At 35.1% G+C, this 19,883-nt stretch overlaps 1 protein-coding gene across 6 annotated transcripts in view; it reads left to right on the forward strand.

The window, feature by feature from the left end:
* Krit1 (KRIT1 ankyrin repeat containing) overlaps positions 1–19,883 on the forward strand; it is a 32,485-nt gene that overhangs the window by 7,123 nt on the left and 5,479 nt on the right. For 4 of the 6 annotated variants that reach the window (XM_027389815.2, XM_027389816.2, XM_027389818.2 and 1 more), the window contains 11 exons: positions 679–808; positions 1,360–1,603; positions 1,800–1,915; positions 2,112–2,255; positions 4,348–4,504; positions 5,119–5,226; positions 7,633–7,789; positions 8,757–8,908; positions 14,101–14,267; positions 14,972–15,059; positions 15,552–15,758. In XM_027389815.2, coding sequence (XP_027245616.1) covers positions 679–808; positions 1,360–1,603; positions 1,800–1,915; positions 2,112–2,255; positions 4,348–4,504; positions 5,119–5,226; positions 7,633–7,789; positions 8,757–8,908; positions 14,101–14,267; positions 14,972–15,059; positions 15,552–15,758 — 1,670 coding nt within the window. Of the gene's footprint in view, positions 1–678; positions 809–1,359; positions 1,604–1,799; positions 1,916–2,111; positions 2,256–4,347; positions 4,505–5,118; positions 5,227–7,632; positions 7,790–8,756; positions 8,909–14,100; positions 14,268–14,924; positions 15,060–15,551; positions 15,759–19,883 lie in introns of those variants that run through there. The other 2 variants (XM_027389817.2, XM_027389819.2) reach the window with 2 other exon arrangements.

Raw genomic sequence — 19,883 nt, forward strand, 5'->3', positions numbered from 1 at the left:
AAGGTAGTGATAAAAATTTACCAACCTACCATAGACATCCATCAGCCTGCTGCTTCTTGTATTTGCATTATTTTATTGGCCAGCTCTAGCACACAAGATTCATTCTTCTAAGTGTACACAGGTTTTTTAAAAAAATCTAGCATATTAAATGATTTTACATTATTGAGGAAGAGATTATAAAGATTATAAATGCTGGAACTAGAGGGTTGGTTTAGTGCTTAACAGTACTTGCCATGCAATCCTGATGACCTGAGTTTGATCCCTGGAACCCACATAAAACAGCCAAAAGCCTCTGGGATCCCAGCATTCCAATTGTGAGTTTGGGAAATGGAAGCAGTAGAATGAATGAACCAAAAATTCATGGGCCCGCCATCCTGGAGTCTGCTGCATGTAGTAAACAAATCACACGTTGTATCAACGAGGTGGAGGACAGGAACCAACTCCCAAAAATTGTTCCCTGATCTACACACAAACACACTGAATACAATTTAAGATATTAATTGTTGTGTTCATCAAAGTGGACAAGACACAGAGCTTCACCTGAGTCCAGTATTCTAATTCCAAATAAAGAACAATTTCTGTTATTTTTCACAAATTTTGAGAACATGGTCTATATTAAGAATACCTCTATTTGTAAACTTTATGTAATGGAATAATTTCTTCCTTTTTCTTTTTCAGATAATACTAAATATTCATATACTCCAGGATGTCCAGTTTTTTACTGCTTACAAGATATTATGAGAGTTTGTAGTGAATCCAGTACTCACTTTGCAACACTTACAGCAAGGATGTTAATAGCCTTGGATAAGTAAGAAACATATTAAGAATATTTTAATCATAAGTGCAGTTAGTCTGAGTTATACTTGTAGCAAAATATTAATGAAAAATAACCTTTTGTATTAAAAAAATGGTCAGTTTTTCAGTTATAAGGATGAAAAAAATCCCCCAACTAAGACTGCCTAGCCTACTTAGAGGACGTTTATTTTATCTTCCCAAAATAATGAACACTTCCTAGCTTTCAGGATCAACTCTCCTCTTATAAAAGTAGGCATAGAAGTTACTCTTGTCAGTTAGCAAGTCATAGTCTGTCTTCTTTTGAGTAATATCATGTCTGAGGAGGCCCAATGTGGAGGGATGTCGTTTGTGCTTTGTTAAAGTGTTTTGTGGGGAGAATGGCATAGGCATTTTAGAGTAATCGCTGTCTGTTGACAAAGCTTTTATTAAGTACTTAGCACTAACAATTTTGAAAAGCTGAACACAATTTTAGAACATGTCACATGTCAGAGTTCTAGAGTAGTCTGCCTTTTTCACCTTCACTTTTGAACATGCTCTCTTCTGTCTCTGTTTCCTCTCTACCAGGTGGCTAGATGAACGTCATGCACAATCACACTTTATCCCAGCTTTATTCCGACCTTCTCCCCTTGAACGCATCAAGACAAACGTTATAAACCCGGCGTATGCTGCTGACTTGGGTCAGACAGAAAACTCACTACATATGGGCTATAGTGCACTAGAAATAAAGAGTAAAATGTTAGCCCTTGAGAAAGCAGATACCTGCATTTACAACCCTTTGTTTGGATCAGATCTTCAGTATACAAATCGGGTAACAGTTGAATTTTAACTCTGGTTTCAGAAGACATTTCAAATGTAATTTTTCCTAAAAAAAAAAAAAAAAAGATGCATTCGTTGTCATTATAAACATTAAAATAATATCAGTGCTTTATTTATATATATAAAAGTCAAGTATATGAGACTTACAGGGCTTTTGTTGTTGTTGTTTTGTTTTTTCCCTTTTCTAGGTAGATAAAGTGGTAATAAATCCGTACTTTGGTCTAGGAGCTCCAGACTACTCAAAAATCCAAATTCCCAAACAGGAAAAATGGCAGCGAAGCATGAGCAGTGTCATGGAAGACAAGTACTGTTTTGGTTTTACTCTAATTGGCTTTCATAACTTGATGTTAGAATGTGTCTAGGCAGTAAGTAAGCAGTGTGATCACTAGCCTACAGCTGTACAGGGATAGGTAGTTTTCACAGATGTGTATCACATCTGTTTTAAAGTCATGTAAGTTTCAATAGTATTTATTCTTTCCTAATTTCTTTTTTATGATTAGAGAACGACAGTGGGTTGATGACTTTCCTTTGCATCGAAATGCCTGTGAAGGAGATTCAGAATTACTAAGCCATCTTCTTAATAAGGGATATTCAGTCAACCAACTAGATAATGACCACTGGGCACCCATTCATTATGCATGCTGGTAAGTAGATTGTTCTTTTTAGGAAAATTGAATTCATAACTATAATACTATTGTTTCTTATCAGAAAACTGTTCTCCTTCCAGACAGCATGCGTCATGTTTGTCTTCTGGAGCATTCTGTTCTGATCTTTTGATTACTGTGTATACTACTGTGCATAATTGCCAAATCTGCCACAAGTAAAGCACTGGCAGTCTTGTTAGCCATAGCAAGCCATACAGTAAGATGGCCAATAGTTAGTAAATGTGAGCACAACCATGGGGCTCCTCCATATTGCCCCTTCATGATACTATTGTATTGTATTACACTGCTCTATTCTTCTGTAAAAATGACTTATTAAGTACGTGGGATTTGACCTTATATCATGTTAGAAAATTATCCATTAAATGCATGATGTAAAAGATACATCTGAGTTTAAAAAAAAGAAAAGAAAGTTATCCATTTAGCCCTTTCAGAATCTAAGGTTTCAATAGGCATAACAAATCCTTGAGAGATTTTTAGACTCACTAGCGTCTTCTATTTTATCAGATGTAAGGGTTGGGACAGAATGGGGTTAGTTCTTTGTGTCCATTGCAATGCACTGTTATGCTTCTCACATAACAGTGCTTCTTATGTCATGCCAGTAACTTAGTACTGTTATGGATTGCTGTCTCAAGAAGACATAGTCATCCCATTTTTTATGAGCTTACTTTTGATGTATTGTTTTAAGTGATCTTAACTTCTGTAAATAATACTGCATTGTTTACTTTCTATTAAATGTCCATAGTATCTCAGTTGTGTCACACTGAGCAAGGAACTGCACCTCTCTCCGCTTCCGTATACTTACCTATACGTAAATTACATTAATTAGGGTTGAGAAAGAGCTTGGTGGTGGGAAACTTACCTAGTATATACTGAGCCCTGGGTTCAATAGTCAGCACTATAAAAAGTAACGAATAGTAATTAGACCATTCTAGAATTCTTTTCAATTCAAATTTTTTATTTCTCTCATTTTAATGTTTGTATCAAGCTGTTTTCTGTAAAAAAAAAATTCTGTTCTATCTATAAGTATGCTTTTGCTAGGGAATGTAGTTCAGTGGCAGAACACTTGATCAATGTATATGAGGTCCCAGGTTTAATCCCAGTAGCAGGGGAAAAACCAACAAGTATTTATATTTATAAATCTACACTAAATAATCTTTAACTGATCTAATAGATTTTCCCTCACATAACTAATAAATACTGGTAGTAAAAACAGTGCTTAGAGATAAAAAGAAGGTGTACGTTACATTTCAATCCTCAAAATTTGCTGCAGAATTGGGAGTGATAACATAGTGAACTTTAATCTAGGAATCCCAGATTTATATGTTTCAGTGTGCTTTCCATTTGCAGTAGAGGTTATTTTTTTCTCTAGTAAAAGAAAAGCTTAGACCTACCTACTACATAAAAACAAAAGTATAGTGTGACATTTAATGTGTTTTGGGATATTCCAAGGTTTCAGTAGCAGTAGTTAGTACCTAAGTATGATCCTTATTAAGTTACTTAACATCCTAATAGCCTGCTTATGTATTTACAAGATGGAGTTTAAATGATATTTTTTCCTAAGATAAAATAGAAAATGCTTTTTACTTAAAACTTACAGCATTATGTAACTTAATATAAGCCTTTTTTAGAATGACTTAATTTTTGATTCTAAGTTGCTTTTTATGCTGTTACTTGGTTTGTTTGTTTTCCATGATGCTGGCAACTGAACCCTGGGGTTCTTGATGTATAGATTTACCAGTGAACTATACCTTCTGACCCAATTTTGAACTAGAGATTATATCTGCTGATTTCTAACTTTTGTACTTTTTATGAGATGACTATGCCATTTTTTCTCTTGTTTTGAGAATGTATTTCTTAGTTGATCAGAAATTCAAACAGTTGAATTGAGCTATAGTAATATATAAAATATTCTAAAAATGGCTACAGCAATACATAAAAAAAGCATTCCAACCACTTAAGTCAGTATCTTAATATATTGTTTGTTCTCTAGATTTACTTCAGATATCTTGTAAAATTTGAAGTTTTAAGCGTGTCAGGTGGGGTTTTTAAGGTACATTTTATATTTTTATAGGTATGGGAAAGTTGAGGCCACTCGCATATTGTTAGAGAAAGGAAAGTGCAATCCAAACCTTTTAAATGGCCAGCTCAGCTCCCCTCTTCACTTTGCTGCTGGAGGGGGACACGCAGACATAGTACAGATCCTCCTAACTCACCCAGACATTGACAGGGTAAGTTACTCTGTTTTTATATTTTCATATGCAGCAGCTAACAAGTAGTGATACCAAAACATGTAATTGTATACTTAACAGGTCAAACAAAAAGAACAAATTTTACTTTAAAGTGTATAATGTATGTGTTAACTGTGCTTTTAATCATAAGTTTTAAATTGTTTTGATTACGATAAAGTACACTTCAGATAAAATGTATAGTTTTAACCACTTAGTTGCAAAGTTCATAGCATTCAGTACATTTATTTGCATTGTTATATATAGCCATTAAATACATCCAATTTCCGAAAATATATAAAATATATAAAATTCATTCTATAGTTTGTTTTGCCTCTTTACCCATTTTCTAGAATTTGTACTAACAATCATTTGGTAAAAAGGAAAGTAAAACTGTGGAAACCTTTTTTAAATCTATAACTGAACTTTTAAAAAACATAATCCTACTAATTAAGTGCTTTGAGTTTTTTAGCTTTTCCAACTTTTTTTTAGTATATAAGTATAGTTAATATTTACTTGATCCTTAACCAGAGCATTTTTATATTTTAATTGAATAACATTCCTTCAGAACACCATGTATTTGTAATATCTTTTTGTCATCATTTCCTCGATTCTAGCATATAACAGACCAACAAGGAAGATCCCCATTAAATATTTGTGAAGAAAACAAACAGAATAACTGGGAAGAAGCTGCAAAATTGTTGAAAGAAGCCATTAACAAGCCAGTAAGAATTATCTGAATAGTTAGAGCCAAATGTTGTATTTAAATTAATAGTTTGCAGAAGTTCAATCCCTGAGTTGATCCTATCTTAGTTAGGGTTTTTACTGCTGTGAAGAAACACCATGGCATTCAGTTGTGGTGGCTTATAGTTCAGAGGTTCAGTGCATTGCCATCATGGTGGGGAGTGTGGTGGTGTGCAGTCAGGTGTGGTGCTGGGATAGGTAGCTGAGCATCCTGCCTCTTGTACACAACAGGAAGTCAACTGTGACACTGGGTGGTACCCTGAGCATAGGAACCCTCAAAGCCTGCCCCCACAGTGGCATACTTTTTCCAGTAAGGCCATACCCACTCCAACAAAGCCATATCTCCTAATAGTGCCACTCCCTATGAAATTATGGGCCAGTTACTCTCAAACTACCACAATCCTCTTTACCAAAAAAAAAAAAAAAATTAACTTCTAGTATAATCTCATATGACAAATATAACTAAACATATCACTAGACATTTTTGGTATTGTGCAAATATCATGGAGTGTATTTGTACAACATCCATGATATAGCCTGCCATATACCTAGGCTTTATAGCATAGAGCATGATCTATGTGATGCTATTATATGTTTGATTCTGTCATTGATCAAAACATTAAGTTATGTATTATGTACTTAATATGTTTATTATAAGTAGTTCTGCTCATTGGTGTGTATTTTTCCCCGAGCAACGTTTGTGTTTGTAAGCAGCAGCATTATATACCATTCGTTAATAATCTTAAGCAAACTGCTGTATAAGAAACTCATTTCATATGTGGGAGACAGTTGTGATGCTTGGGCTATCTGAGGGGTCCCTGGCAGTAGGGCCAGGATCTATCCCTGGTGCATGAGGTGGTTTGTTAGATCCCACTCCCTATGAGTGGTTGTCATGCTCAGGCTTAACTCAGCAGGGAGGAGCTTGGTCCTGCCCCAGTTTAATGTGCCAATCTGTGTTGACTCCCCATAGGAGCCCTTACCTGTTGGGAGTGGCTGGGAGGTGGGCTGGGGGAAAGTGGGTGGGGGGCAGGAGGAGGGGTAGAATCGAGAACTTTGGTTGGAATGTAAAATGAAATTTTAAAAAAATACAGATTTAAATTTTTTAAAAAATAAATTTAAAGAAGGAAAAGAAGTTCATTTTCCTCCTCACAAAAGTGAGATAGATGATTTACTACTTTTGTGTGTGTGTTCATGCGTGTATGCACATGTGTAGTTATGCATACGTGAAGACCAGAAGATAATGTTAGGAGTCTTTATCACTTTTCCACTTAGGTTTTGAGACAGGATCTCTTGCTGAAAACTAAAGCCCTCCAGTTTATCTAGCTTCCAGGACCCTCCTCTCCTCAACAACTCTAGAATTACAGACACAAACAGCTGTTCCCGAGCTTTTATATGGGTCCTGGGGATTTAAAAACAGATCTTCTTGCTGTCACAGCAAGTGCTCTTCTTATTCACTGATCCATATTCCTAGCACTTTCCTTCTTTTTTATTTAGCTAATTGAAAAGAGACATCTTTATGTTGTTCTTCACTACCGTTCAGTTTCTGACGATACAGTTAGATGACAGTTTCTGGCCTCACTTCTGTGTTGTGAATGTGATCAAGTGAATCGTGGACTTTGAATGGAAAATAAGTTGGCCTACAAGTTACTTGGGAAATAAGCGCCTCCTATAACCATACAAATCTGTTGACAGTGCTACTGCTATTGTGGGATTTTGTGAACTTGAGGAAGGAAACTAACTCAAAATCCAGTATTTCATGACGTGCACTGTCAAAGTCGTCCATTATAAACTTCTGTTAGCATTTCTTCAGTATGATTTGTGTCCTATTAGACTCATGAGGTTCTTAGATTTAATTCCAAGTTTATATTTCCTGTGGCATTTACATTGTATATTCAATACTCTATAAACTATACTCATAAAAGAATTTGATAGTCAATATTTTAAAAAAAACAATAAAAGATTTTCCTTGATTTGACCATGGAACGTTCAGAAGAAAATTTAGAAAGTGCAAATAATAGAAGTTTTTAAATATTGTTTTAATAGTTTTTTAAATATTTTATATTGTCAACATATTCTTGTTTGAAGCAAGTTTTTGATAGTTCTGTGTAGAAATCTATACCATAAAGGATACGAAGTTGGGCATAAAGTCTTGTTGCATCGTGATATGTAATTATTTATTTGTGAGTGTCCACAGGGACCAAAAGATGGCATTGGATTCCCTTAACCTGGAATTGCAAGTGGTTGTGAACTTCCCAAGCTAGGTGCAGGGGACTAAGCTCCAGTCCTCTGCAAGAATAGCAAGTGCTCTTGACTGCTGAGCCATCTCTTCAGCCTCATGATATGTAATTTTCAAATAGATTACATGACTTTTCCTTTTTTTTCCCTAGTATGAAAAAGTTCGAATTTACAGAATGGATGGATCATATCGTTCTGTTGAACTAAAGCATGGCAATAATACAACAGCACAGCAGATAATGGAAGGAATGAGACTCTCTCAAGAAACTCAGCAATATTTCACAATTTGGATCTGTTCAGAAAACCTTAGTAAGAAAACTTGGCATGGGAGAGTAATTTATTGTTTAAACCTCATTGTTCCTTTTTGGAAGTGGGCTAGTAAACTTGAATATAGCACCATTGTAGACTTTAATTACATTTTATATATTAGTGTTCAGACTGTTGAAATAGGGAAGATTCCCTCTCTTGCTTCATTCAAAGCATTTAAAAAGTAGTAAACACCAGAAGTTTTCTTTCTGGCAATTCAGTTAGAGTGCTATTAAATGTAGAATAAATACAACTTGCCTTTATTTTCAGAGTTTCCGCTCAAACTGAAATGTTTCTTTATGTTAGTTTTCGTCAAACCTTTTTATTTAAAACCAGCTATGTCAATGTGTATTTATCCTTTCAAATTTACTGTAAAGACTTAAAAGAATTTAATTAAATGGATAGTGGTTATCTTTGGATATATGTTTAGCACCAAGTCATACTGATTATTCTTAATTAAGTAAGCTATAATGTAATGAAGAATTTAATATACATTGATATGTTTAATTTATTTTAAGAATTATCTGCAATTTTTCCAGTCCTGTTTATCAAGCCAGGTCTTCCAGATACTAATAACCAATTGTCATACTAAAGATTCACATCCCAAGCCCAGGAAATATTATTTACTTTTGTTTTTTTTGAGACAGGATTTCATGTAACTGGCATCACATTTGCTATTTGGCTATGGATAAACTTGAACTTGTGGTCTTCTTACATCTACTTCCCAAGTGCTGGGATTATAGTTTTGTGCCATCATACCTGTCTCCCAAGAAATATTCTTATAATTATATTCTTAAAATCAGTCACTTATTCACAATTTGGGTAGTAATAATTATTAAACATTGATTTAAATTTAGATCTATAAACAGTCTAATACTTAGGTGCATATAGTTTAATGAAAGGTTTCTATGCATTGATAAAATGGATTTGTTTTTACATTATCTTTTATAAAAGAAAAGTTCTTTTTTAGGTCTTCAGTTCAAGCCTTATCATAAACCCTTACAACAAGTTCGTGACTGGCCAGAAATACTTGCTGAATTGACTAATTTGGATCCACAAAGAGAAACACCACAGCTTTTCCTAAGAAGAGATGTAGGACTTCCTTTAGAAGTTGAGAAAAAGGTTTGCTTAGAAATCTTGTTAATTATTTGAATGCACAGAATCTGTAGATCCCATTGTAGACAGTAGAGGTAGGAATTGTGCTGTTCTGGTACTAAGAGTGTTTACTTTCTCTTCCTGTGAATCTTCATATCACATCATAAGTGTGAGTTTCAGTTGCTCTATATACAAACTTCTGGTTGGTACTTTTTTTCCTTTTATTTCCATTACTTTAGCAAATACATTTTTTCCTTTTGAAAAAAGAAATAAGGAAGCTATACTTAAGAAAATTAGCACCTAGAGAGATAGTTTATACAGAAATTAACTCTTTTTAGAATAGAAATCAGTTTTGTAAATTTCAAAGGTGTAGGAAATAACAAGATGGGAAAAAACAAAACAAAAAAAACTCTAAAACCCTGGGTAAAGAATAGAATTTTTGCAAAGAGGATATAAGAATGTCCTAAGCAGTAAGAAAGCAACCATTCTTGATGTAAGAACAGAATTTAAACTTGTTTGATCTTTTCCAAGCAAATATGTTTGGATTGAAGTACTGTAGATGTAGAGAAAATGAAATGTCATGACAATAAATAGACAAAGAAGAAATCTAAGAAAGAGATTATAGCAAACTAGGTATGGTAGACTAACAGTATCTATAAAACTTTAAAACTAAAAACTAACTGCTATATCACATAATATTGTTAAAGAAAAATAAATTCAGTGCTCTCCATAACTGTTTATACAAAAGGATATTAACAGACAAGGCTAATCAAATGTCAGCTAGGTCCACACTTGCTAAACATTTTTAGTCTGTTGTATTATCTTGATATTATAAAACCAAAGGTAATTTTGATCTTCCCAGATACATATGCTGTGAATTAGATAAACATGTTTATGAAATACAGCAAACAACTAAAGTCTTGATTATTGGACATGTGTTAGAATTGCATTAATAGAATAAGTTGGTGGTTGGGACAGATGTCTCAATGATGCAGAAAAGACATTTGAGAAAATTCATCACCATTTCAGGAGACCAGAACTTTCCTCCTAAGATCAGGAACAAGGTAGGATACGCACTTTCACCACTGCAATTGAGCACTGTTGTGGAAATTCTACACATAGCAGTTGCACAGGAAAAAGAAATAGATTTCCAAATTAGAAAAGAAAAAGAAAAACTGCCTATTTGTAAGTGATATGATCTTATGTATAGGAAATCCTTAAAAATCCACAGGATAGCTGCCCAAACTAGTTAGTAAATTATTTTGGAAAAGTTATATGGTACAAGCTCAACACACAAAATTTATCCTTATGTTTCTGTATACCAGCAAACATAAAAACACCAGAATGCTGAGAAGGTAGCTCTGTAGTCAGTGCTGGCATCTGAGTTCAATCCCCGCTACCCTCTAAACAAGCCAGGCAAGGTAGAACGTACTAAAAATCCCAACTCTGGGAAGGAGAAACATGGATTTCTAGGACTTGCTGGCCAGCCACCTGAGCCTAAGCAGGAAGCCGCAGGTCTTAGTGAAAGACCCTGTCTCAAAAACAAGGTAGACATTTCCTAAGGAATGATACCTAAGGTTGAACTCTAGCCTCCATCACACACACACACACACACACACACACACACACACACACACACACACACACACACACACACACACAGAAATTAATAGATTCATTAACTGAATGTCTGAAAGATTAAAATACCCAGAAATAAATTTATCACAAGTCCAAGATTTATACATGGAATATACATGTTAGTATCGGTGCTTGCTGCCAAGCCTGATAACTTTTTTTTTTTTTTTTTTTTTTTTTTTTTTGGTTCTTCGAGACAGGGTTTCTCTGTGGCTTTGGAGGCTGTCCTGGAACTAGCTCTTTTAGACCAGGCAGGTCTCGAACTCACAGAGATCCACCTGCCTCTGCCTCCCGAGTGCTGGGATTAAAGGCGTGCACCACCACCTGGCTCAAGCCTGATATCTTGAGTTCAGTCTCCAGAAGCCATACAGTGGAGAGACTTGACTCCTACATATTGTCCTCTGATCTACACACACATATAATATATAAATAAATATGAAAAAAGTAAGGCTTAAATAACTACAAAGATACCATCCATGTTCAGTGACAAAGATATTTTATGATTAGCTGACAGGGTAGCAAACTGTCTATAGATTTAATGATGTAAAGAGAAATATGTATATTAAAATATCACAATCATGAAGAAGGAAGAATAAAGGTGGGGTATTCACATTTCATGTCTTCAAAACACACTAGAAAGCTGTGGTAATCAAAATATTGTGGTATTAGAGTAAATATAATGTATATAGACCAAAAGATCAGAATGGAAGTCTAGAAACAAACCAATACATGTGTGTCCCTTTGATTTATTGACGGGCATGACAAATCCATCTGATAGAGAAAGATTAGCTTCTATAAGTGACACTGGGAAGGCTGTGTATACTTATACAAGAATATAAAACACTGATTGCTTAGGAAAACTCTACAGTTGTTTTTTAAGATCTGTGTATGTGCTTGGGAAATGAACCCATTTAAGACAGGTGCAGTAGTGCATATCTTTAATCCCAGCCCTCCCATGGCATGATGGAAGATAGACAGATAATTCCTGCATGTTCACAGGCCAGCTAGCCTAATGTGTGCATTGGCAAACAACTAGAGACCCTATTTCAAACAAGGTAGAGGACAAAGACCAACTCTTCAGGTTGTTCTCTGACCTCACTCTAATGTCTGCACTCGGGAACACACAGATTGGGCAAGGCCATGCATGCATTTTCCGTGTGAGGAAATAATTCTGCTAATAGGCATATACTTGAAAGAATTGAAAACAGGAACTCAGACACTTAAATAACATTGTTCAGTGCATGTTACTCATAATTTAAGAGTTGGAAGCAACATAAGTGTTGAGTAAATGAGGGGACCAGAAAATGCAATAAATATATTGCATAATATTCAGTTATTAAAATAAATTAATTTATGATATATGCCACAAGTGAGCCTTGAAAGCATGCTAAATGAATAAGCAAGATCTGTTCGTGTTAATTAAAGCAGGTAACTATAAAACCAGAAAACACATTAGAAACTACTAAAGGTCTTATACTGGGGCTACCAGGAGTTTTGTTTTGTTGTGTTTTGTTTGATTGGTTTCTGGGAATTGGTCCCGAGTCCTTTTACCAGCTAAACATTAGCTCTATTTTTAACTGACTGCATCCAGCTCAGACATTAATTTTTTCAGAGGTTCTGTTCAAGTGATGTAAAGTCCTTGGGACTAGTGGTGAGGGTATAACACAATACTGAATCTATAACTAATGCCATTAGATTATATACTTATGAATGATTAAAATAGCAAATTTTATGGTATATATATTACCACAATTTAAAAAATGTATTAGATTTGTAAAATCTGTAAGTAATCTAAGTATACTAAGTCTACCTTCTTGACTCATATAATATTTTAGAAAGTAGGCTGGGAGAGGAAGGGAGCAATAAAGATCATAGATACTAAATTTTGTGGTTAGAAAAGTAATTCATAAAAGGCAGAAGGCTTTACCAAATTCTTGAGTCAGAATGTCACATGATGGAATATCTTTGTCCTTTAATTCATATAATTGAGAAATTCCTAACTGCACTCCAAAAATGGGGTAATTGCATTTATTGGTTGGCATCATTATTTTAGGATGAACACAGCCTGATTTTATTAGAAAATAGTAGTCATTGATTAAAACTCATTTAACATACTACTGAAAATTGTTCCTTTCTACTTAAACACTTCAAATCTACTAAGTCAGTTGTTAATATGAGAACACTCATTCAGCCTTTCCTCCAACATCTTAATTTAAGAAATTAAAAAAAACAAAGGCTAAATTTAAAAAGTAACCTAATTAAAACTCTGTGGATCATTTGTTGGATCCACTGATAGCTAACATTTTGCCACATTTACTTCATCTCTATTTTTTTAATCTTTTTTTTTTTTTTTTTAATGTGTGTGGGGTTTTGCCTACATGTGAGTCTATGTACTGTGTGCTGATGCCTGCTCAGGCCAGAAGAGGACACAAGAATGAAGCCACAACATATACCACAATGCCATTTTAACTGAAAATTAAGTTTCCATAATAATATCTAATGTCTAAATTAACATGTCCCCCAGTTGTTTAAGAAATTCTTTATAAGTGCTCACCTGCAGGATCTAGTCAAAGTTTATACTTAATATTTGGCTCTTATCGGTGTATTTTAAATTAGGAAATAATCTTTCTGTCATCATTTTTCTACAGATAATTCTGTTTCAGTGGGTTTGTTTTCCTTTTTTTTTTTTTTTTTTTCATTATGTAGGTGGAGTATTTGGTTTACCAAAAGCACTTGGTGTTGTGACTTATATTTGGAAATACTCCGAAACTATAGTTGTTAATTATTTCTGAGTGTAAATACTTGTATAGACTAGCTTTGCCAATATTTGTTAATCTTACTAGGTAAGTTGTTTAAAATGTAAGAAAATACTATGTTCTTCTTTAATATATCTGTTGTAAAGTTTACAATGGTTTGTCTGAAAAGAAGCTTATTTCAACTACATCTGTCCTTCTAGGGACTGATGTATTTAGTCTTTCAGGTTCATCACTATATTTTATGAAGCATAAATAATAGGAAAATATTTTATGAATGTAAAATTTAGATAAGCTGTGCTATAAATTATTAACAGCATAAACAGTGATCATATTTAGAGATTAGCAAATTATAAACAACCTATGGCCATACTCTGCCTGCTGCCTGTTTTCATGTAGCCTGAAGGCTGAGGAGATTTTTGTAGAACATCAGTAGTTTAATATACTATATCGTGAAAATTTATGGAATTAAAATTTCCGTGTGTGTGTGTGTGTGTGTGTGTGTGTGTGTGTGTGTGTGTGTGTGTGTGTTGCTGCTTTTGTGGTATAATCAAGTATTTACAATAGAGATTACATAACTCATAAAGCTTAAAATATTATTGTTTGGTCCTTAGAAATAAAGCCTGCCAACCCCTATTCCAGAGAGTAATAGCTTCTACATACATACATACATACATACATACATACACACACACACACACACACACACACACACACACACACACACACACACAGTTATATAGCTGTAGTTTATAATATTGGATAGGAAAATTTGTATAGTTTTTAAGGTCATTGTATGTAAATAATCAAATATGTGTTTTTCCTTTTAAGATTGAAGACCCCCTAGCTATTCTTATTCTCTTTGATGAAGCCAGATACAATTTACTGAAGGGGTTTTATACAGCTCCTGATGCTAAACTGATAACACTGGCAAGTCTGCTGTTACAAATAGTGTATGGGAATTATGAGAGTAAGAAACACAAACAAGGTTTCCTAAAGTAAGTATATGACACAGTGCACCATACAGTGATGCAGTGTATGCTTACAATTCTCTTTATCCAACACAGTTTTAATATTGCTGCAGAGTGTCTTGTATTGCTGGCCAGGCATGGTAGCATCTGCTTACAGTCAGTGAGTCTGAGACAAGGGTCATGAGTCAGACTGCCTGAGCTGCATAGTAAGACCCGTCTCAAAACAGACACGCTGTTTATACAGTGGTGTAGAATTCAGTAATACAAAACATTGAATAAAAGAAAAAACAACTATAAAATGTTAGTTGGATTTTTTTGGTTAGTAAAGCATTTTAAGTTTTATCTATGTTTGCTGTATTTGATATGATTTACCTTTATAGTTTTGCTTTGTATTTCTTTACTTTGTGTTAAATAAGTTGGCTAAAAATTTGACTTAATGTTGTGAATCTCACCAGAGAAAGTAGTTTGATGTTTAATCCTTGAGAAAAACATAGATTTTAGCATGTCTAACATTATACTGTGATCTTTCAATTTTTGAAAATATTTTCTGCTTATTGAAAAGGGAAACATTTCTCTAAATTGGTAATATTAAGATTGTGGAGCATTTTGTTTTAAAACATCATATTCAGCTTCAAGTTTCCATTATTTAATGCTATTTGTGACAGAAGGATTATTGTACTTTAGCTACTAAAGATGACTTATTTAAAGGATGTTGGCATGTGTGCTTCCAGTGAAGAAAATCTGAAATCCATCGTACCTATCACTAAACTGAAAAGTAAGGCACCTCACTGGATCAATCGAATACTCCATGAGTACAAGGTAAGCTACTCCCAAGAAGTGTGAAAGACTGTAGGCTGTTCATATTAGTGTTAGAATGTTTAAGTATTAAATTCTTAATCCTAGAACTAAAAGTGAATTTTCTAGTTCACAATGCCTAAAACTCAAAATAGAAATGATGTATTTATTTCTAGAAATAGAGTTTTTGATTAAGTACTTCACATATAGAGTAGTTTTATTAATTACACACTTACACACTCACACACACATACACATACTGTGGTAAAGACTAGAGGTAAAACTGAAATAATGTACTGTCCTTGTCCATAAAGCACTTACATTCTATAAGCATAGACAACACTTACGGATCGCAGCTTATTTATTTTTAATATTAAGGCCACAAGAGAAAAAATACACTTGGGATAATATTCCATAGCTTTATTCTTGTTAGGAGACAACATTGATTTTAGAAATTGCTAGTTGACCTGTTTGCATTATAAAAGGTCACATTTATTTATTCTACTTCATTTTCAGAATCTTAGTATGAGTGAGGGTGTCAGTAAGGAAATGCATCACCTGCAACGCATGTTTCTACAGAACTGCTGGGAAATTCCCACGTACGGAGCAGCTTTTTTCACGGGACAGATATTTACAAAGGCAAGCCCAAGCAATCATAAAGTTATCCCTGTGTATGTAGGAGTGAATATAAAAGGACTTCATCTCCTCAACATGGAAACTAAGGTAGCTCTTAAGCTGTTTTTGAGTAGTCATATTGCGTGTTAGCAGTGCTATCCTCCATGAAGAATCTAGAAATGGCATGTATATACACTATATACATTAATTGTAATACATTTTTGCATTTGTAATACCTTTTGTTGATACAATATATAAATGTGTCATTCTATCAAAAATATTTATCCTATTGTATATTTTGTGAAAAGGGTGTTGAAATTTATAATGTGCTAATATTGGTGTAAAATGATAGGAATTGAATATCTTTACATAAATACAGATTTGCATATATATTTCTATATGAGAAATTTGTTTTTGGTTTTTGAGACAGGGTTTCACTATGTAGCTCTGACTGTCCTGGAAACTCACTATGTATACTAGGCCTTAAATTCACAGAGATTCCCCTGCCTCAGCCTCCCAAGTGCTGGGATTAAAGGCTGGGATTAAAGGCATACACCACATTATCTGGCTCATAGATATTTATTTTTTAAAAAAATCCATTGATAACTTTAGAGACAGGTACCAGATGTTGCAAACTAGAGAGATTGGTCATTATGTGTCTCTTAGTTCTGGCTGCTAAAACAAACTGCCATGGACTGGAGGCTTCTAAACAATAGGTATTTGTTTAGTACAGTTCTAAAAGCTGCCATCTGGGATTAGGGCACTAGCAGTCAAGTTCTGGTGAGGGCCCTCTTCTAAGTTATAAGCCAACTTTTCATTGTTTCTCACGTGGAGGGGAAGAAGACTTCACCGAGCATGGTGGCACAGATCTAGAATCCTCGCACCTGGGTGTTAAGGTAGGAGTGAGAGGTCATGGCTCTGAGTTAAGCCTGTCCTAAAATAATTAGTAAGACCCCAATTAGAAGGAGGTGAGGTAGGAGGACTCCAGACTTAAAGAAAAGTGTACTTTATAACAAAAGGGCTTTATTTTAAAAATTGGTTATAGGAAGCTCTTCAGGGAACAAGATTAAGTATGGAAGAGAATATGAATAACTGCTTTTACAGACAGACTTTGGTTTGGCTTTTCTTTTTTAAATTTTTATTACATCTATCATTAAACATAATTATATGTTGTACGGTGTGTACTTGTGAGTGTAGTTGCCCTCAGAGGCTACTGGTTCCAATCTATGCTGAATAGCTATTTTAGCATATCTTATCTATAACGAGAAGTTACAGGTTATGGTATCTTTATTCAAATAATACCAGCCAAGTACAAGCCAGAGCATGCCCAGAGGCAGCAAGCTAGGGAGGCCAGAGAGAGAAGCGCCCCCACGTGTCTGCAGCCCCCTTAAGAACTCCCCACTCGTCATCCTGAACCTCCCCCTGACAGGCGTGGTCAGGTGCACCTATAGCTAGCTCCTAGGAAGCATGGCTACAGTGTCTCCCTACAATTCCTCTTTTAGTCTAAAAGAGGATTAAAACTTAATAGTGTAAAGCATCCAAAATTAACAGTCATAAAGGTGAAATACAAGAAGATACAATAATCTGCTGTTGCACATCCTAACTATGTCGATTCCAGCTAAGGTCTAAAGTCATCTGAAAGGGGTGTCCAACCTGAATACCTCCTTCCAATCCCAACCCTAAACAATAGGAAAGTTATTCCTAACTAGGCTTACATCACCCTAATAGACAATAATGGGGAACGGGGGCATAGCATCTTCCAAGTTACTTCCTGCTGAAATGGGACGATGGGAGCCTCGTGGAGTCCTGTGGGAAGAAAATGTTAGTATAGTGAAAGTCTCTAATGGGTTATCTCCAGTCCATGTTAGATGGGATTTGGTTGATTGAAGATCTAGGTTGAAAACCTCAACTTGATTGAAGCTCTGGTCGGAGTGTCAGTTGAAATGGAGTAAGTTGGATCTAGTGCAGTCTAGGAGGTATGGCCCAATTCCTTTTCCGGAGCGTCCAGGGATTGTTGTCAGGCGGGTCTTCATTGGCTGTATGGGACTCAAACATAAATGTTTGCTTGCATATGTATGTATGCCAGGAAAGGCAACCATGGAAAAAACGACAATTATGAGAGGGTGTATGCCTTGAAAGAAAAAGCCAAGAAAAGACAAAAAATAGTCCTCAAATTCTTCATTTATTCTGTATTACATCAATTGGCTTCTTGATATAATACAGAAACTCTTAAAGTTTAGTTAAACAACATGCTTGGATTTTAGGGGAGGAAAGCCAAATCCAACTCTAAATCCAGCGTTGATTTAATTGAATAGGGACTAGGAAATGAAGAGAAATAGAGTTATTTGAGAGACAGCTGTAAAATTTACCGTATGGCACGTTCCTTTTGTTTGATAGTTATAGCTACCTTCTTTTCTTTAACTATCTACCCATGCAGTGTCCTTTGACTTCTGGAGTGAGTTTTTCTGTGAAGATAAAAACAAAGCACTTCCCTTTCCTTTGGGGGGCTTTTATTTAGTTTATGAGATATACCTCAGTAAATACCTGTCAGTTGTCCTTGTCGAGGCAGTTGTCTCTTTCAACTCGAATCTTGATCAATTTTGATGGTATCCAAAGTTTTTCTTCTCCTGTGGAAACAAATGCAAAACCCCTACCCCAGCGTAACACATGTCCAGGTTTCCATACCGAGGTCAGTACATCTTTGAAGTACACTGGTTGATTTAGTTCAGCAGTTTTCTGTGTCATCCAGTGTCTTTCCGCAGCTGTTTGTCCTTTGTCATTGGCATTAAGAAAGTTTAGTGTCAATAAAGCATTATGTAACCTATGTTTGGGGGGTTTTGACTTACCAGCTTGCCTATGGAGCATCTCCTTAAGCGTTCTATTAGATCTTTCAACAACTGCTTGTCCTGTGTGGTATGCCTGTGACATGCTTTATGTTATAATATTTGAAGAACTGTTCCATTTTTGTGGAAACATATGCTGGAGCATTGTCAGTTTTTATCTGTGCAGGTATACCCATAACTGCCATCACCTCTAGCAGGTGTGTAATGACAGAATCAGCACATAGAGTAGCAGAGTAGCAGCAGGTTTTTGAGCAGCAGTGGGCAGAGATACCGCGTGGTCTGCTGTGTCACAGAGACTCCAGGGGCCTTTTGCCACCAAAAGCAGAGGCCCACGCGGGCTTGCAAAGAGCCGGAATGGGTTTTGGTTTTAGTTGAGGCACCAGGTATAACGAGAAGTTACAGGTTATGATATCTTTATTCAAATAATTCCAGCCAAACACAAGCCAGAGCATGCCCAGAGGCAGCAAGCTAGGGAGGCCAGAGAGAGAAGCGCCCCCACGTGTCTGCAGCCCCCTTAAAAACTCCTCACTCGTCATCCTGAACCTCCCGTGACCACGCCCTGACAGGCGTGGTCAAGCACACCTGTAGCTAGCTCCTAGGAAGCATGGCTACAGTGTCTCCCTACACTTAGCAAGCTGTATTTACAACATGAATGTAGATAGCTGGTTTTAAAACAAATGTTATTCTTTTATATAACGTATTCTTTTATATAATGTAAATAGATTATAGATCCCCACTTTAAAAATACCCTAAGCTGTCAGGTATGGTGGTGGCATATGCCTTTAATCCCGGGAGCCAGAGGCAGTGGGTCTCTCCCAGTTGTATGCTATTCTGTTCCACATAGTAAATCCCAGGCCAGCCAGAACTGTATAATAAGGCCTTGTCTCAAAAATAAACAAACAACACAAAAAAGCCAAACTCTAAACTGTTATCTTGGGCATATGTTTAGCTTATTATAGTTAACATTCTAAGAATTGTCAGTTATAAAGCAGCTAATATTTCTAAGTATGTATGTTTTGAAGGATACACTTTTATGTTTGTATACACTTCATATATACATACATATATATATATATATATATATATATATATATATATACACACACACATATATATATATGCATGCTTAGGGCAATAAAGTGTAAGTTACTACTAGGAGGAACTAATTAAAAATTAAATATATACCAAAATAGAAGAAGTGTTGTTCTACTTACCAGAGAGAAGTAATAAAAGTTTAAGATGTTAGGCATGTTGATCAATGTATATATTTTATCATACTTCACAAATCCAAGCACTACATGTCAACAAAATAAACTTTTAGAAATGAGAAAAATATATTGAATGACTATTTAAATACAGCATTTTTAGGAAATCATAAAAGTAGCTTACC

This window comes from Cricetulus griseus (assembly GCF_003668045.3).
Source record: "Cricetulus griseus strain 17A/GY chromosome 1 unlocalized genomic scaffold, alternate assembly CriGri-PICRH-1.0 chr1_0, whole genome shotgun sequence".
Classification (NCBI taxonomy): domain Eukaryota; kingdom Metazoa; phylum Chordata; class Mammalia; order Rodentia; family Cricetidae; genus Cricetulus; species Cricetulus griseus.